The sequence below is a fragment of the Xiphophorus hellerii genome, chromosome 1 (assembly GCF_003331165.1).
Source record: "Xiphophorus hellerii strain 12219 chromosome 1, Xiphophorus_hellerii-4.1, whole genome shotgun sequence".
In the NCBI taxonomy this organism is placed as follows: domain Eukaryota; kingdom Metazoa; phylum Chordata; class Actinopteri; order Cyprinodontiformes; family Poeciliidae; genus Xiphophorus; species Xiphophorus hellerii.
This window is the reverse complement of record NC_045672.1, coordinates 23,914,676-23,933,292: the sequence shown is the minus strand read 5'-3', so window position 1 is coordinate 23,933,292 and position 18,617 is coordinate 23,914,676. Positions and strand designations below refer to the sequence as shown.

The following is an 18,617-nucleotide window of genomic DNA, read 5'->3' as shown; positions in this document are numbered from 1 at the left end:
CGCATATTTCATTTTTAAAGCGACAAGTTTATGACATATTTTATATCAGCCCACTTTGCAAGACCAAGAGGTTCAATACATTTCCAAATACGCAGCATTAAGTTTGGTCCAGATTTTATTCAAAAAAGTCTAATTCACCCCCAGCCATAATTCAAGTAAAGGAGTAGTTTGACAATACATTAACTCTGAAGAAAGGCGCCTAAGTGGCATCCTGATGAGAGACGCCTCTATTCAGAGGTAGCAATACATGTGTGTCATGTAGAGGTCTGTGGAACTGTGCTTGAGACAGTGAAGAAACTGGAGTATAATTTTATGGGTTTTGAGAAGCAGCTGTGTCCATGTTTTATTGTCTGATGTGCATCTAATGGATGTTATAATCCATGTGCAGCAGCAGCTGTAGGGCTATTGCACTACATAAATTTTCATTTTGGGATCCTAAAACGTACTTTAAGGTATGCAAAATCATGTTTTGCATACGTTTGATTAGCTAGCATATACACGACTGTAATTGCGATTGTGGTTCACTTTATGAATAACAAATGTTTTTTCATAAGCCGTACCGTTGAATGTGCCTGTTTGTGCTTCTGTTGAGCTATCAGTTTGCTCGATCATTCTCTTCCCCAGAAAGAATCCAGAAAGCCCTAGATTTGGCATGAACGTGCAAAATTGAGGGATAGGACAAAGCAGTGGGGCAGGAGGGTTAAATGGGATCAGGACCTTAATCTTCTGGAGGGAATTCAGAGTGTTGGTCTTGGTTGTAAACACAACAAATGTCAGAGAAATCTTGAAAAAGTTTAAAATAATCGAACAATCTCTGGTCCTTTTCTTCTAGTCACAAGATACGGACCAATTCGTTTTAGCTAAAGCAGAGAAAAGCTTAAAAAATTTACAATGTCTATTTTTCCTGTTAATTTTTGTTCTGAATCTGTACTATATCCCTGTATAACACTTTAAGAAAAAATGCACAGATGTAAGATTTATATGCCTTGAAATATTAGAAATGCAATCTTGCGAATCACTACGAGATAAGAGACAAGCCTGAAGAATCTAATGATTTTAATGACGAAAAAGTTTCTTTCTAATGAGCTGACTTGATATGCTATTGATTGTTTTCACTGCAAGCAGGGGTCTATTTTGGTGATTGCTGCTGTGCACTTCAAATATAGAAACATATTAAGAGCATTCATTTCTCTTACAGAATTAGATGTTCCCATTCACTTATTTACATAAATTATATTTTCTGCTATATTAGAAGAGTGTAACTATTCCCCCCAATAATAAATATATAAAAAAAACATGCATCCAAAGAGGAGGCACAAACTTTGACACAAACCCGCATAAGCATAATGTATTCATGACAGCCAAGCTGTATACTTGGTTATTGATTGAGTGCTCCACATTGACCAAGAGGCTTCTTTTCCAATGATTGAAAACTCACTTGTACACTTTTTGATGCCAGATCCTTTCTTCACAGCATGTCGACTAAGCTTGCACTGGAAGTTGTTCTCCCAAAACTCTGCAAACCAGATATTCCGTCTGTTGTTCTCTAATGTTCTGCTGATGAAGTACCGATCAAAACCTGAAAGACATAAGAATTAGAAAGTTTTTTGTTTTTTTTTCCAAAGCACAAAAGCAAATTATTTTATGTAAGTTAATTATAAAATACATTTAAAACCTCTTAGCACTTTCGTGTCAGGTATTTATGTTGGCATATTTAATTTATTTAATTTTCTCCACTCTCTCCTTTGAACTACAGTCTGTGAGCCAGACAGCAACATTGGCAAAACGTCAAAATGCACCTAAAGGGGAAACCATGAATAAGGACGATTTGAAGAAGTTTTTCCAGAAGCCATGAAATTTAAATTAGAGTAGAAGACATATTCATATTCTTTGAAGTTGCTCTATGGCTCACCAATTTTATTTTAAATATGATTCGAAGCTACCAAAAAATCATGATGCCACTGCAGGACCAGTCACAAGGGAATACCTTTAATGGACTGTCGTTTTGGTAGGATGGTAACAGCACCTTCTGCCATTTCCTCTTGGTTCAGGATTGGAGCACTTTTGGAACCCCAGCTATCTGAACCTACCCAGATGAAATGACCTGTTTGATTGGCTCTTTTAGCTGCTTGAAGTAGGCGCCTGTGGGATGGAACAGAAAACAAATACATTTTTTAATATATTGTATATATTGTGTTTAGGTATAAATGTGAGAAACCTGCAACAGACATGGTTGGACAGACAGATGAATACCAGATTCCACATACAGCAAAACTGTAAAAAAGCCACTGGCCTGTTAAAATGCTCAATAATTTGTATTACAGGTTCCATGCAGCTTGTTGCTTGACATGGATAGTCCAAGTAGAATTTGGATGACAAAGAACTAAAATTTAAAAACATCCATTATGGTGGTTTTAGCATAATCAAACCTTATTAGATTTAGCTTTAAGCTTATTGTAAATAATAAATATTAGGAACAGATAGCAGGCGCCGCTGTAAATGTTTAATGAAGGATGTTTCAGATAGAAATGTTAGACAAAACCAAAAAGATTTGGCATGTGAAATATTGCTTTGATGTTGCTTTAAAAAAGCAAGACAAAACAAAGATGTGTTTCTGGGCCGACTCTTTGCCCTTTACCATTCCCACTGTCTTTTGTACAGTACAAACAAATACAAAACAATTTCTAACTAAATTTGTGACCGTGCGTTTTAATTTTTTGAGTTTACAGGATGGTTGAAGTGTTTTAATTAACATTTTTCAGCATTCTTATTCTATAATCTCAATTTTAACTTGTGTACAAGCCATACCTTCTCAACTTTAATTGTGATTTTAAATCATTTATGTATGCTTATAGCCATCTGTTTTTGAAAAAGGGAGTAAATCCCACAGTCAAAGTGATATTTTTAGGGGTTTAAATAAGTTATGTTAGAATATTTTACAACATTTATGTTCTGAGACTTAACTGAAAACATCTATAACCCTCCTGGATCAGGAGAAGATCTTATGACAAAAAAAAGAGGCAGCTGCTGCTGTGAGTCCTTGTACAAGGGGGAATCTGGCAGCATTTAATTATTAAAAATATGTGAATATTACAACTTACAATACAAACTCTTCAAAGTGATTTTTAACACAGAATGTAAAAACTTTAAAGAAGCCACACATTATGGCTGTAGAACATAACGTGTAATACTAGTCAGGGCACTCCTGTTTTTTTTTAATTCAAATGCAAGTTAGACACAAAATCCCTTTAAAATTGGATCAAATATCACTCAAAGTCATACGTTTATTTTTGTATTTGGAGGAATTGTCTTTTAATTTGCATGAGTTGGATGAAAGGTTTTGGTGTTGTTACAATAGCTTGCTGAAATTTAGGTCCATGACTCGCCTTCCTGGCTGATGTCTTAAGATGCTACTTCAGTATTTCATCATAATGTTCTATCTTCATGATACCATATATTTTGTAAAGTGCACCAATCCCTCCTACAGCAGAAAACCCAAACAATGTAATGCACACACCTGAAATACATTTAAACTGCAATCTGTTTATGTTTTGCTTTAGGAGTAATGGCTGATTAGCCCATATTGGTTGAGAGCTTGTTTTCCTGTGCAAAATGACTTTCTTTAACAAATTCTACCTGCAACTTCTCTATGTTTGTGGCTGTGTTTTAAAGTTGGTTCAGCTATTTCATCAAAGTTAAGCTTTGAGACACAGAGTCCCTCTTCTCCCTCTCTATTATGGATAGAAAGGACAGAATGTAGCATCTGTGGCTATATAGAAATTTTACTCAAGGATATAGCAGTCCAGTGGGTTTATAAAACTACGTTCCTGATATTTCTCCTGATTTATTTTTATTTTTCGATGATGTTACACTAGGAAGCAGCAATGCACATGTGTCTCAATGTGTCTTTAGTTGATTTAAATATTGTGAATTAAACTGGCATAAGTCAAGTCATTTAAAGTCATAGCAATTTCATTTGACCTCTGAACATGAAAAATAACAAAAAATTAGTTTTGCATTCAATTAATCTAGCATTTAGCAAATATGAATAATTTTTGAACTCTTGCCTGTAACAAGAAAATGTTGTGTAATTTAATGCGAGGGGGGAAATTGTTGTTTCAGATACCATATTTAGTTTTCTCCTAACACCAAAACAAAACAGTATATGCATGCATTTGTTTGATTGTACTGGACTCTCCTGTTATAACTCATTCTCGTCTTTCCTTGTGCAGATTTTTGAGATCATTGAGATGTTGGATGGTCACTCTGATCTCAACAATAGTGCAGTCATCCTGCACTGTGATCCCACTGGCCTTTGGTAATTACTCTATATCCAGCCTATTACCTGTTATCAGGACTGGCTTAAATCAGTGAGCAGTGGGACTTCTGACCCAGACATCAACATCTCTGCCCACTTCCATAGCGTGTATGCTGACCTACTAACTGTAGACTCACTAGGAAGAGACATCGTCTCCCGCAATCCTAATGTACACTTGGATGATATTGCTGATTTGGAAGCTGCTAAGAAGCTTTTGAGAGAAGCTGTAGTGCTGCCCATGTGGATGCCTGACTGTTTCAAGGGAATTTGTTGACCATGGAAGGGAGTATTAATGGTTGGCCCTCCAGGTACCGAAAAGAAAATGTTAGCTAAAGCCAACATTAGCTAAAATGTTGGCTAATGTACTAATGTTAGCTAAGGAGGAGAATATTTCCTCTAAGGAGGAAATATTCTCCTCTAAGAAAACAGTGCTGCATGTGAACAATACAATCATTGCCTCTTTAAGATTTTTTTTAAAGGTTAGATAATAATTGCCACTATAGTCATGCATTTTAATTTAACACAGATAAGACATAGGAAAATGTCTTATCTGATGCCAGAAATAGAATAAAATTATATTATAGTAGAAATAGAATAAAAATAGAATTTGCTCTCTAATGAGTACTTAATATTACTGTATTTACTTTAAAAGATTTTCAAGTAAAACCTTTTCCAAGTAAAACCTTTGAAAATCTTAAGCACCATTTGACAGAGAATGGTGCAGATGTAAATGGTACTTAAGATAAAGCAGCTAGTTTTAAGTACTAGTTATAAATTGACAGCATCTTGAAAGTATCCAACCATTGCAAACTTGTAAGGATATAATCAACATGATAATCAACAGAACAACATTAATCAACAGAACACTTTTACACTCTTCACTTTTCTCACCTGATGTCGTCCTCATTGGCAAAGATAATAACCACTCGAGCATTGGTGTTCTCACTTAGCCGGTGAATGATCTTGTCGAACTCTCCAACTCTTGGTTCACGTGGAATTTTCACTGACTGGGATATGCACAATCCGCCTAATTGGAAGAAAGAAAACAGATTTTTTGACAATTAAAAGACTGAGAAATTGAAAAATTGATTCCCCATTATTTCATGTAATGAGTTTTTTGTGGCAGTATATTTTCTCCTACAGATCTCCTTTGCAGAAAAGTGTTGAATTTATATCTTTTAACAGCACAAATAAATCTGCGCCCACTGGCCATTGTATTGGGCGATATGGGTCATCATCCTGCTGGAAGAAAAATTCAGGAGATAAGCGTACTGTGGTCAAAATGGTTGGACATGGTCAGCAACAACACTCGGGTAGCCTGTGGTGTTTGAACAATGCTCAACATTTTTTCCAATCTGTTATTGTCAAATTTAGTTGAGCCTGTGTGAATTATTCCCTAAGTTCCTACTTGACAGGAGTGGCATCTGGTGTTGTCTTCTGCTAAATTTGATGCGTTGTGCATTCTGAGATAATATTTTGCATAGCTCACAATGAGAAATGGCTATTGCAGTAACTGTTGTCTTTCTGTCACTTCAAACCAGCCAGTCATACCATTCTCTCCTAAAGAATAATTTTTATTTTTTTGGTTTTGCCAGTTTTGATGCTTTGTGTGTACTTCAGCAATATATACATATATAGTCATTTTCAATAAATTAGAATATTATTAAAAGGTTATTTTATTTCAGTAAAGTCTTTAACTGAAACAATATATAGGTCAATTTCCCACAAACATTATCAAACCTTTTTTCATGTCAAAAAGGGTTTAACCTTTTCAACAGGTTAATACCTTTAACCTGTTAAAAAGGTTAAAGGTTATATACAGTACAGACCAAAAGTTTGGACACACCTTCTCAATGAATTCAATTAGAAAGTGTGTCCAAACTTTTGGTCTGTACTGTATATTTATATATATATATATATTTAGTGCAGGGATCCTCTGGACTTGATAAAGCACTGTTCAAGTAAAGGCTACTTACCATTTATATAAAATACAAAAAACTTCAATATAAATACCTGCTTAAAAATCTTTTTCAAAAGATGCATTTAATGTGACAAAAAAGCTTCATCGGTATGCAAATTTTACTTTACTGAATATGAATGTAGATCCCTAAATGCACTGAATTGCTGCCATGTTATAGGATGACTCACTATTTGTGTTAATAATCAATTGAACAGGTGTATTGCATAAAGAAGCTGTTATTTTGGAGTTGTTTAAGATAGTTGCATTGATAAATACTTGCAGGTGTAATATTTCACAACATCAGTGATGTAAGGTATTAAAAATCTTTCATCTGACAAAATGGTCCAATTAGGCTATTATGAGTCGCATTAATTCCCATTACAAACTTGTCAGAGGATCTGGGAGAGTCTTCATTTCATGAGTTATTACTAAAGTCTGATAAAAAGCTTCCATAACATTGTAACATTTGGAAGTATATACATTTTTTCCAATTGCAATCTGGTTTTATTTTTCTGTTTTGTAACAGGTAATTGAGTTTGTTCATGTCAACATCTATAGTTTACAGTGAACTTTTACGTTCTGCTCCTTGTCTATTGATTGCACATAACCTTGAAAGCAAGCCAGAAAATAATACATGGAATGTATTTAATTTCAAATATTTCATTTCAGATAAAACTAGTCAGTTTATTTCTTTCTAGGAATGTTGTGTCCAATGACATATTTTTTTGGCATTCTCATGCACAGTAACATAAAACATCCCATAGTTGCAACCAAGCATAGGCTGTTTAATTCCTGATGGAACATTTCAACAGAGCTGTTTTGTCATGCTGCCAAAATTCCACAGAGACGTATGGATGATAATGAATTTCACTCTCACAGCTCTGCAGAAAGCTAGCCCAATGAGGAATGGTTGCAGGAATAATACGCTTTAGTCCAGTTCAAAGCAGCCAGCCTTATTGTATAAAGAAGGTCAGAGTCTAAGTTAGAAAATGGGAAATATGAGTAAAGTGTAGGGAAGTCTATTAAATGAACAGTGGTGTTGTGCTTCCTTGCTTCTAGGAACAAAAAGTCCTTTCCAGTTAAATCAGTGAGTTGCTTGAGTCACTGACCTGCACTATTGTTCTGACTGTACAATGAATAAATTTAATCATGTTTTCTTTTTTCCTCAAATGTCTGTTTTCTCTGTTCCACTTGTTTCTCAGAAAGGCAGCGTGTTTAGGTTTCTTGTGGTCATAGATGTCACAAGTCAAAAGTGATATTTCTGGATTATGTGTGTCCAGTTGGCTGGCTAATGGATTAGCAGTTCCTTCAATGAAGAAATACATTCAGTCTGTTCTGACTGTACATGCTTATGTTTGTGTTTAGTTCCTGGGTATGTTTTCTGTACTGTCAGTCATTGAATGAACCATTGCTCCCATTGGCTGTTTACTTCTTAAGGGTGTGCACTACTTATTGTTATAATTGAAATTACTTATGTCAATACTGAAACTGTTTACATTAAACATGTATAATACACATTTTTCAATAAGTCCAAATTTTTCTGTTAAGCTGTTTTAATTTGTCTGATGGAATATTCCAATATTAAATGTCATGTTTTCATTGGCTGGTAGTGGAAAATCCTTATAATTAACAGAGATAAATGCTTTAAAACATTGGTCTGTGTGAATAAGTACTGTGTAATTATTTCATGAATAATGCGTTAAACTTAGTGAATTAGGTATCTGAAAAAAACCTTTTTAATAATATGATTTCTTGAAAATATATTTGTACTACACAGACTCAGAATAGCTTAGTATAAACTGGATCTTTTTTCATGTAAAGTGCGTTGCTTGATGTATTTTAAAATGTTTTATCTTTAAATTTCAATATAGCTGACTTTTTGAACAATATTTACATTTCAAAAATGTTTATATTTTAGAATTATTCCATTTTCATAATTCAAAACTGATAAATATACACTGAGCAAATGATGCAGTAGTATCACTTATGCTGTGTGCTGAAAAACTGATGAAGTATCTGGTTTCTTTGCTATGTCTGCCATAAATAGCTCTGAAGACAGGGATTGCAAAGTTACTAAATTGCTAATGGTTGGTCAATAGTTTTAGGATAGTGTCCATGCACCTGTGACAGCACACTGTGGAACTGAAGAGCAGTAAAGTTAATGTTTGTACACCATGTGCTGTTGATTGTGGAGTCTTTGATAAAACTGGAAAAAAGGTTTATCTGTCTACCTCTCCGTGTCATTACACCACATGGGAAATTTAGCTGCAGCATACCAGCAACTCTGTTCCCAGAAACTCTATCAATCACTCGATTCAATGTGTTTGCCTCACTGGTATTTTAGTCCCCCAATCCCTCAACATCTGCTGCATGGAAGTGGAGCACTCATCCCTTCCTTTTTTCTCTTTTCTCACATAGAACACAAAACTGGCAGCAGCATTGTTTATCCTCTGGTGAGAAAATCAGAAGGACCAGGGAATGTAAAACCCACATGTGGGATTTAAAGTACCCTATACAAGAGCCTGTCATGATCCTTGGAGTGTTTGGGTTTAAGTTTTTGTTTCTGTTCATTTCCCTGTTGCTCATTTATATTCAATCTATCTTCCTATATACAGTTCATTTTCTGTGTGTTAGGAAGGTGCTGCCATATGAGTTATTTCCTTTGTGTTTCTCATTGTGTTCTGTTTGTACATCTTGATTTATTTCTGTTGGATCTGCCTTAGTCTTTATCCCTTAGTTTTTAATTTCTTTTGCCGCTTAGTTCACTTTCCCTCTCTTACTTTCCTTGCTTTTCTTCCCACACAGCTGTACCACAACTCCTCTGATTAATTCCCTAATAAATTTCGTCCCTTGCCCCACTATTCATCTCCTGGTTTTTTCTTGGTCCTTGCTATACTTTTCTGTTACACTGCCTATGCTGCATGACCTGCTCTTCCCCCAGTTCCTGTAGGTTCTGCTTATTCATTATTTAAGTCAGTCTCTACTTTGGAGTCCTTCACAACCTCAACATGATTGTTGAGCTGAAACTGTATCTTCACCTGCACCAACTTTGAGTTGTCATTATTTATTACTATTTCCATCTATCAGTTATTGGTGAAAGCTGCCTCAGAGTATAATGTTTTAGATCCTTACTTGTAGAAATTTGTAATGCAAATCCGTTCTAAATTGTCACTACCTAGCAGTTTAAGTGGGTTTCAATTGGCCTAGAAACAAGCTTTTACATTAAATATTTTCTTTCAATAACATCAACAATGTTTGTCTGAAGATGTCTTTTTTTTAAACCAAATTATGCATTTGTCATAATATAATTAAAAACTCAGGCCTTTTTTTTACCTTGTCTTTCCTAGTATTGCTTTCTTTAAATAAGACCAGCTTCCACAACTCTCCACATTTAATGCTCTGTGTTTATTAAATCTTCACATCTGCTAAAATGCTAATGACTGAGATGAAATGAAAAATGTTTTTTTTATTATTATTATTATTTGTCATCATTATGTCATTATGTCATCATCAGTTTTCACTTTAACATTAAATTGTTTTTTGTGCTTTTTTGTCAAAAAAGTCACATTTTGTTAATCAATTAGTGTTTTTTTTACAACACCTTAATTGTAAAAAAAACAATAAAAGTGTAAATTGTTCAAAGGGATGAATACTTTTTATAGTCACTGGAACTGCTTCTAACTGTCTTTCAGACAAAAGAAAAAAAATCTGGGTTTATTTGAGTCCATCAAAACCTTTAGGTTCTTCATTGCTGAGTGTTGCTGCAAATGACATCATCAGAACATTATGCACAGCTCATGCACATCCCGCACACATTCCTATTATCCTGCCCATATTCATGCCCACTTCAGTGAGGAACATACATTCGAACCAAAACAACCTTAACTGACTATGGTGAGACTTGACAATGAAGAAGGGAAAATAAGAGTTATATGAATGGTAATTAGCATTTACAATTACAGAGGAATGTTAAGGCTATGTGATAGCTGCTTAAATTCAGAACAGCCACATTTTACTTACATGATGCCAAGAACCAGTTGCTATTTTTTTGAGGGTGTAGTGTTTACAGGAAAATTACAAAGAACATGTGTTTCTCTAACACTTTCAATTTCTAATTGTAAGAAGTAGCACTAAAAAGGCTAAAGACCCCTGATGGATTGCATTGTTCCACCAGGGCTGTAAGAAGAGCAGACAACAAAGCAGCACAGAGCCCCTGCTCAGACCTGACATTAACATGTGTCATGGCTGATTCAGCTAATGTAGACCTCACTAAGCACACCCATTCACACCTGGCATTAAAATCCATCATCAGTAATCAGATCACAGTAACCCACTTTACATGCAAATAAACAAATAGCCACAATACAAAGTAATCGTCCCCAAAAGAGATCAGAATAGATGTGTACCCTCTCAGGTAATTCAAAGAGCAATAAAATCAATCCAGTAAACTGTGATTTACCATGTTTTTCTCTTTGAAGAGAAACCAAGTGAGTTTATAAAAACCCTTGTAATTATTCCCTCAGAATAAGTTTAATCACCTGCTTCTGGTTAATCTTACCAGAAACAGGGTTGATTTTAAAATATATATTTAACAGAGAGACTTCCAAGTATCTACTGTTTGAGGAAAGTCATGTCGGGTCAGTGGATTGTCCCAAGACAAAGTGTATTCAGATTGCAAAATTCTTGAGGTCACAGGATGATGGTGGTCAGAAGAAAACTGTCCTCAAAATGTCTTGAGTAAAGTCACACGTGTTTTAGGGCTGTTCAGATATGATTAACTCTCTAGTGGCAGATTGAATGGACTGAATCCATTCAATCCATTTTGAATGGACTCAAAATGTATCTTTGGGTGAATAAAAGTGATAATTAAAGGAATGCATTTTACATAACTGTAATTGACATCATTGTGACATCAGTTATTTATTGAGAAAACTACTGTGTTCACTTTCAGGAACTGATCTATCCTTTTCATTGTTATTTTAGATGCAAAGATATTTTAGAGAATTAAAGAAAATTGTTTTTTCCAAGCTTTAACAATAAACAAGCACATTTGTGAGCCTGCCTCTTTATTATTAAATTTAATATAATTTCAGGTCTTAGTATAACTTTTCTTCAGGTTAACTTAGAAAGTGAGCTATTATTGTTACAGGTTAATTTTCTAAACTACAGAAAAGTAACTATAAGGGAAGCTTAAATATAAAAAATTGGACTGATATTGATATCTGATAGTAACATTGGTTTTGTGCCAGATTTACCAATATTTTATTTGATATTTTTTTATCCTATTACTCAATTAATTATAAGAATAATTGTTAGATTACTCAATTACTAAAATATTCGTTTACAACAACCCTAGTAAAGTAGTCACTGTCCCTTTTCAGGATAGTTCTATGATGGTATTTGATGGTAATTTGCTTTATTTTGATAAATATTATCCAATTTTATGTAACTCTGGAAAATATTGATGACAAATCCAATTTATTTTAAAACAGCAGTGAAGAAACCTGATCTGTTCTACCATAAACATGTTTGTTGAGTTGATGTTGTTTGTTCCATAGATGGAATTGTAATCACTATTTTAATACATAATGTAGTGTTTTGTTTTGTTTTTTTTATTTGATCTGATGATGACCAGTTTATTTTCTTAAGCAGAGTACAAGCAGTAACATTTCTAGCCTCTTTCCCGGAACTTCTTGCTAACGTGGAAAACACACTTACTTTGTCCTAAACTGCTCTTAATGTCTGAGCTATATCTGCAATCCTCCTCTAAAAATATCAGTTGCTTTGGAGACTGCTAGTCTGCTCTCTTGAGTCCGTCATTGTCAACCAGTCTCTGCTCTCCTAACAGCTCGGAACAATAATATTCCTTTTCATTTGACACCGTTGGGAAAAGAGAACTGCAAGAACATTAAATATACTGTAGCTTTGAGGATAATTGCAGCATAGCTCATGAGTATAAGTAGTGCTGCAGAGGAGCACACCTACTGGGGAATATAGTGAAGGTGTAGGTTTATACTGTGTATATAGCCTGCTTATTGGGATGCTATTAGAGCAATAGATACAGAAACATGCTTTAATTCACAGTTGCAGAACATTAAAACTTTAATCCCTGGAATATTTTTAAGCGCTTCATCTAAAAAGCATGCTTTTTAGGTGTTGAACAATATCTCCCTGGTTGTAAGGCCTTAAGCTCAGTGGATGCCAGAGAAACACTTGAGAGAGCATTTTACACTATGCTAGATTGTAGTGCCTGTTTTGAGGAGACATGCATAATACTTAACATCTTTTATTTAATACAATAAATAACATCATAACACAGAGTCTCTATTGGGCTTCTAAAATCAATCTAGTAATTTTACACTAATGCGATTGGTCATTAAAATTAACTGAACCACAATTATTTTTATAGTCAGTTAGTAAACAATTGCAATAATGATCTGCAATAATTATATTTGAACTAAATAGCAGCGAACATATGGTTAAAATAGTGTTCAGGGTTTATTTGTTATGTTATCCTAAATAAAACTATGACATACTAATATCATTAGAGACCCAAACAAAACATGCTTTATGTTGCCTGTTTATGGTAGTTTCTTTCTAAAAACACATTTTGTGGTCAACACATAAAAAAGTAAAATACATTTTGTGACATAGATGGGTCCTGTCACATCTATGAAAAATGTGTATCCTTTATGACATGTCTCCATATAGTTTACTGCTTGTGCACATAGATGGTGAGAAAAATGTAACAATGCTCTACATCAGGGCAGAGCAAAGTACCAAGTAACAACCACTATCTCCTTTTTCTATATGGACTCCTAACCAGCTAGAGATGCAAATTATATTCTCTATACACAATTTAAATAGAAGGGGTAAAATAATTTTTGCTGAATTAATCAGAAAATGGGTCGAACTGTGCGCTCATACTCACTACAACTATTTGCTACACAGAAATGAGTGACTCTTGATCAGCACAGAAAAAGTGTTTGCATAATGTACCATGGAATCAAGTAATTATATTATCTCATTGCTGTAATGTTTATGTGGCACTCAAACATTTCTGCAGCACTTTGATAACACTTAGAGAAGTTTAGGTATGGCATTTTTTCCAAACATGTAATTATTTCATAATTCCACAAGGTAGATAGTATTGCCCAGCTGAAAAGCTCATATTTTTATTGTCATCACACAAGTAAAGTCCCTAAGAGCAATAGACCTCGTCTGGGTGAGGTGTGGTTCTTTTTGAAGCTGCCTCTGCAAGTAAAGCCGCCCATGCTCCTTCACACTTTTAAGCTGTCAAAAATGAAGACAGCATCAGATAACCAAAGGAGCCATGCAGTGGAACTCAGCAGAATCTATTATATAATGGGTTTTACCAAATGGTAAAAAGCATTATTGGGCTATAATGCCTTATCAGGTTTATTCTACTTAAAAATAGCAGAAGGCTTTAAATTAAACCATCATGATTTTGAAAAACATTAGAATATGAGCTCTTTTATCAAATCTTCATTGTGGTAAGATCATGTAAGTTTTTCTTATATCGATGAAAACTCAACATAATGTATGGCCAGTTAGCTCAGCTGGTCAGAGTGTGGTGCTAATAACGCCAAGGTCATGGGTTCAATCCCCATACTAGCCAATTAAAATCTAAACTCTACAGAAAATCAACACTTAAAGCTGTTGCTGCTACAGCGATATCAGGCTCATCTGAATTTTAAAGAGCTGCACAACATGCCCTGTGTGTTAATGGCATTAAACAATATGCACGACTTAGTAAAATTAAATAGTCTTGTTGTGTTTTTGCCCTTGATCTACCAACCAGGAGGTCACACCAACACATAATCTGTAATTTGTTCGTCACAACCTCAAGCCAGCTAACCCATACATAAGTTAGCTGTTACTCTGAATACACTCAGTGGCTTTAATTAAAATCTCACACCATCAAAGAGACAGCAAAAAGATGTCTAAGTCCTAGCTTTAAGTGTTTAATAAATGACTCTCATAATACTGTGAACTCATTTCGCTGTACAGGACTGACAGCAATATCAGTCCTGTACAGTAAAATCTTTAGGTTGTCATTAATACAGTACTATCCTATTATAATTATTAGACACTGTTTCAAAAATATACTGCAAATGAAAATCAGTACTTTCTCATCTCCTGCTCACACCAAGCAACAATAGCTTCAGTTATAAATGTCATATACAATGAAATAGGTACATTATAAATCAGTATATATCAGAACCACATGGGTGGTTTTCAAATTAAAGGACAGAAGATGAACAGTTCCTATTCCACCCCCATACCACTTCAATTTATCTCTATTATAGCAAACATCAGTGTCATTTTTCATGTGAATTCAGTCCATTAGATCAAAGGAATGTTGTGTTTGTGCTAAACATGAGTGCATGGTGTGTATTTGAAATACATCCCAGACACAAGGAATGTGTCTCAACACATTTCTTACACACCCCAGAAAACTTATTGAGGACTTGCTGAGTGCACACGTTAAAATTGGGGAGCTGCTTTGGACTGGCTTGTGTGCTGAGCTTGGAGTTCATGTGCTGCTGGGAAAATGAGGCTGAACTGTGTTTAGTGTGAGATTGGTGAGAGTCAAGTTTCTCATCTCAGATATCACTGAGCAGCACACAAACACATGCTCGCTGTCTGGCTTTGCTCCGCTGGAGTAAATATCTATTCTGGAGAGAAGATTACTCTTTATACCGAGAGAGCAGAAAAATAGAAAACCTGCATTGTGTAATAAAATAAAATATGATGCTCTATCTCATTGCAGACGATGTGACATAGAAGAAAATGGTTATGTGGCTGAAGATTTGTTTTCTGAATACCCACTTAATACTGAAGATAGAAAACGACATTTTTTTCATTTATTCTGTTAAAATGTTTTTTTTTCTGTAACAGACCCAGTTACAGCAATAAAATCTATGGTGTGATTTCATTTCAATGTTTTAATTTGATTTATTTGTAGCATTCTGTATTACATAGTATGTTAAATGTCCTCAGACTAAATTTCAGATCACTTAAGATGCATGGGGTAATAAAATCATTCCATTCCCTAAACATGTTAGTGACAAAATTACATTACATCTACAATCAAAGTTTGTTGTTGTAATCTCAGAGGCTTGATTAAGTTGTTTTTTGGGTTCTTTTAGTAAAATAGATTAACATAATTTGTCTTTAAATGTATTTAAATAACATTTGAGAATTCAAAGCAATCTTTAAATATATTGTTAATATGTTTGTCAGTTCAATCTTATTATTCTTAAAATAATTAATGAATAAAACCACTGGAGACTCATGCATAAGTACATTAATTAAGATCATGTATTTGATAGCTCTGATTACCTATGCCTGAGATAAATTTGATGGAGGACCACAAGATATTATTGGTGAGGTATGCCATATTCTTTTGTATTTTGTCTTCCTTTTCTTCTTTTTAAACCTTGTGGCTTTCTTTTATTCTAAAAGAAAGCTGAGTTAACTACTATGGTATTAAAGGCCCATTTCATGTAACAAACAACTAGAAAGCAATTTTCCACTTTGCCGTGTTGTCTTTTTATGATGACTTTCAAATATAGTCATGGGGAGATGCCCTGATGGTAATGAGAAATATGTTTGCATGGTGATGTGTGAAATTAGAGTAAATTAAAGAAGGTAATAATGGTCTTTGTTGTGTTTAACAAATTTTTTCTAAAGTCTATCTCAAGTAATTTTTTTAAAAATATGAATATTTTTATTTATTTGATTCATCATCATATGTTAATTTTGACCGGACTTATATTTCTGTATCTGTACATAACTTGTACATTTCAGATAAAACAAACAGCAACTCAAATGTGAATTTATAGAAAATTTTGTAAATAAAGCAAGTAACCCCAGCTATGCAGGATTTAAAGTACTACTACTAGTATTTAAAAAAAAAAAAAAAAACTTTTCCAATGATGCCATAACACATGATATTTTTATGTTTTTCTGACTTTGACCGGGGGTCTCCCCACAGCAAGACGTGCAAAGACTACCTCACCAGAAAGCTACTTACAAGGCATATTTAACACTAGCCTGAACAAGCTGTATTTGCTTCTTTTCATGCAGAGAAGCCATGGCTCTGTGATGCCTCTGCAGAATGACTAAGCTTCTCCGTTCTCCCAAAGGGTAAGGCCAGACTTGGGAAGTTCACCTCTGTGACTTGTGTTCACGATCGGGTCACTACACACAGGGAGAAGATTTCTGAATGAACAACAGCCACAGCTATACAAAAGTTTACCTTAGTTATGAGTAAGAACCTAATAACCTTAAATTTCTCTAGCCGTTCTTCCCCAAGCTCTGACCAGGTGATGTATGCTATCTAACTGAGAGACCAAGACTAAAATTTGGAGACTTTTCTCTTCAATCCAGTTGTTTTACAACATGACAAAACCTGACTTTCCCCTACCATGGCTGAGGATCACCTTCTAATAAAAACATCCATTTAAGTACCAGTTCGATTTAGCTAAATTTACCAGTTACAGTATGATACTGTCCTGTTCTGGTATATGGCTTCTGATAACTACATGAAATTCCTGTAATGCATTTATATAATGTGACAAATATAGACAGCAACTGCAGACACAACTCCAAATTCTGTGGCAAAAACAACCTGGTCAGCACTCCAGCAAAATCCTTGACAACATCAAACCCTGTCAGTCATCTCTGACTCCATTTAAGAACTCACCATCACTGATGCAAGCTCAGAGTTGGTGTGGGAGTGTGGAATACTGTCTGTCATGAGCCCAAATACTGTGGAGTTAAGAGATCCTGTCACCACAATCTGAAATACTATCCTCATCCTTGATAATCTTTTGCAACAAAACACACGTCATAAATAAGCAAGTTAAGGGAAAAGTCAAAAATAAAGTTAATGCTATATATAGTATGAAATTAAATTAGAGAGAAATCAATTGTGAATATGTTTGGATATAAATTTACATTTACTTATAATTGGAGTTTAAGACAAGTGTTCTGGATTTTTTTATCTGACTTCACCTAATTTCAATGAATATGCTCATTTGGTAAGTAAGCATTTGGTAAGTAACATAAATTCAACTTTAGTTGCATCTGAGTAAAACAGGATGTTGTCTGAAAAAAAATGTTTTTGTCATTTGTCACACATTTTAATTCAATGACATGCTTTTAAACATGATACCGTAAGCAGTAGTTCTTAAGATGGTTCCCAAACTCTTGGAAAGATGTCAATTATCTGGCTTTCATCTTTTTGCAGAAGAAAAGTCTCTGTCACTTTAAACTTTGGCAAAACCTTGAGTGATGATTTCCCTGTTTTCTTTCTCGAGGGTATCAGTGTTTACTTCATAGCACAACATATTTAATTTGTAAACAGAATGAGCAGTTTTCTGATTCTACCCTCTAGACATGATTGGGTTTTATGAACAGCAGAGGTTCAATATTGTCCTCAATAAATAAATAAATAAAACACCCAGACTTCTATTGATTACATTGCTAACTGTCTGGGAAAGTAAAAATGAAACTTCAACACATTGCAGCTTCATGTGCGTCCTCTGGCCTCACAGTTGATGGATGAACTCAGAGTAATTGCTGGCATGGCTTACTTCATAAACCAGAAGGTAACAAGTTGCTGTATTACTCCTACCCTATTCTATATCATGAAACTCTGTGTAGGAAATTGCCCCTTTCTTTAATTATTCCTTGCAGATAAGTAAGCTCATCAGTGGGCTAAGTTAGCATTTGTGTCACGAAACTTTACCTAAAATACATAATCAAAATCTTGTATTTCAGCATCAAATCGCCTATCCGGGATTTCTAAGTTGTATAGTTTTATCCAAATTATTCTGAATATAAAAATAGGCAAGGAATTTTCTTTAGAATTAAAGAAAGAAAGCCATTTCAGAAACGCCAGGTCATGGACATTTTTATTTGTTTCCTGGACTTCAAATTAGCTATCAAAGTCTACATCATCTGCACTTAAGAGAAAATCTAAGAAAATTTAATCTCATCACATTTCATACTAAATTGACAAAACAATCATGCCAGACATTATATTATAAACCCTCTAAAGTCCATCAGCATGGGTCCTAGTTCTTTCTACATTTTCAAAAGAGCCTTTGTAGAAAATACTTTTCTTTTTTCCAATAAAAGCAATCAGACTAAAGTTGTCAGAGCCCGTATTTTTTTCATACCAAGGTCAAGTCCTTTCTCTAATTTACAGACTCTGAGAAATAGATCCTTGAATTCATGTCGTCCAGACTGTCATAAAAGGTCTATAGTATTACAAACTATTTGCTTGTGCTTGTCTGCAACTGGTCC

At 34.5% G+C, this 18,617-nt stretch overlaps 1 protein-coding gene and 1 non-coding gene across 3 annotated transcripts in view; one reads left to right on the top strand and one right to left on the bottom strand.

Annotated features, from left to right (window-relative positions):
• LOC116729561 (metabotropic glutamate receptor 4-like) overlaps window positions 1–18,617 on the bottom strand; it is a 189,970-nt gene that overhangs the window by 30,693 nt on the left and 140,660 nt on the right. For both annotated transcript variants that reach the window (XM_032578302.1, XM_032578229.1), the window contains exons 4-6: window positions 5,210–5,345; window positions 1,988–2,142; window positions 1,439–1,579 (exon numbers count right to left, since the gene is read on the bottom strand). In XM_032578302.1, coding sequence (XP_032434193.1) covers window positions 1,439–1,579; window positions 1,988–2,142; window positions 5,210–5,345 — 432 coding nt within the window. The remainder of the gene's footprint in view (window positions 1–1,438; window positions 1,580–1,987; window positions 2,143–5,209; window positions 5,346–18,617) is intronic.
• Window positions 13,844–13,917, top strand: trnai-aau (transfer RNA isoleucine (anticodon AAU)). The gene has a single exon. It is a non-coding gene; the product is annotated as a tRNA-Ile (tRNA).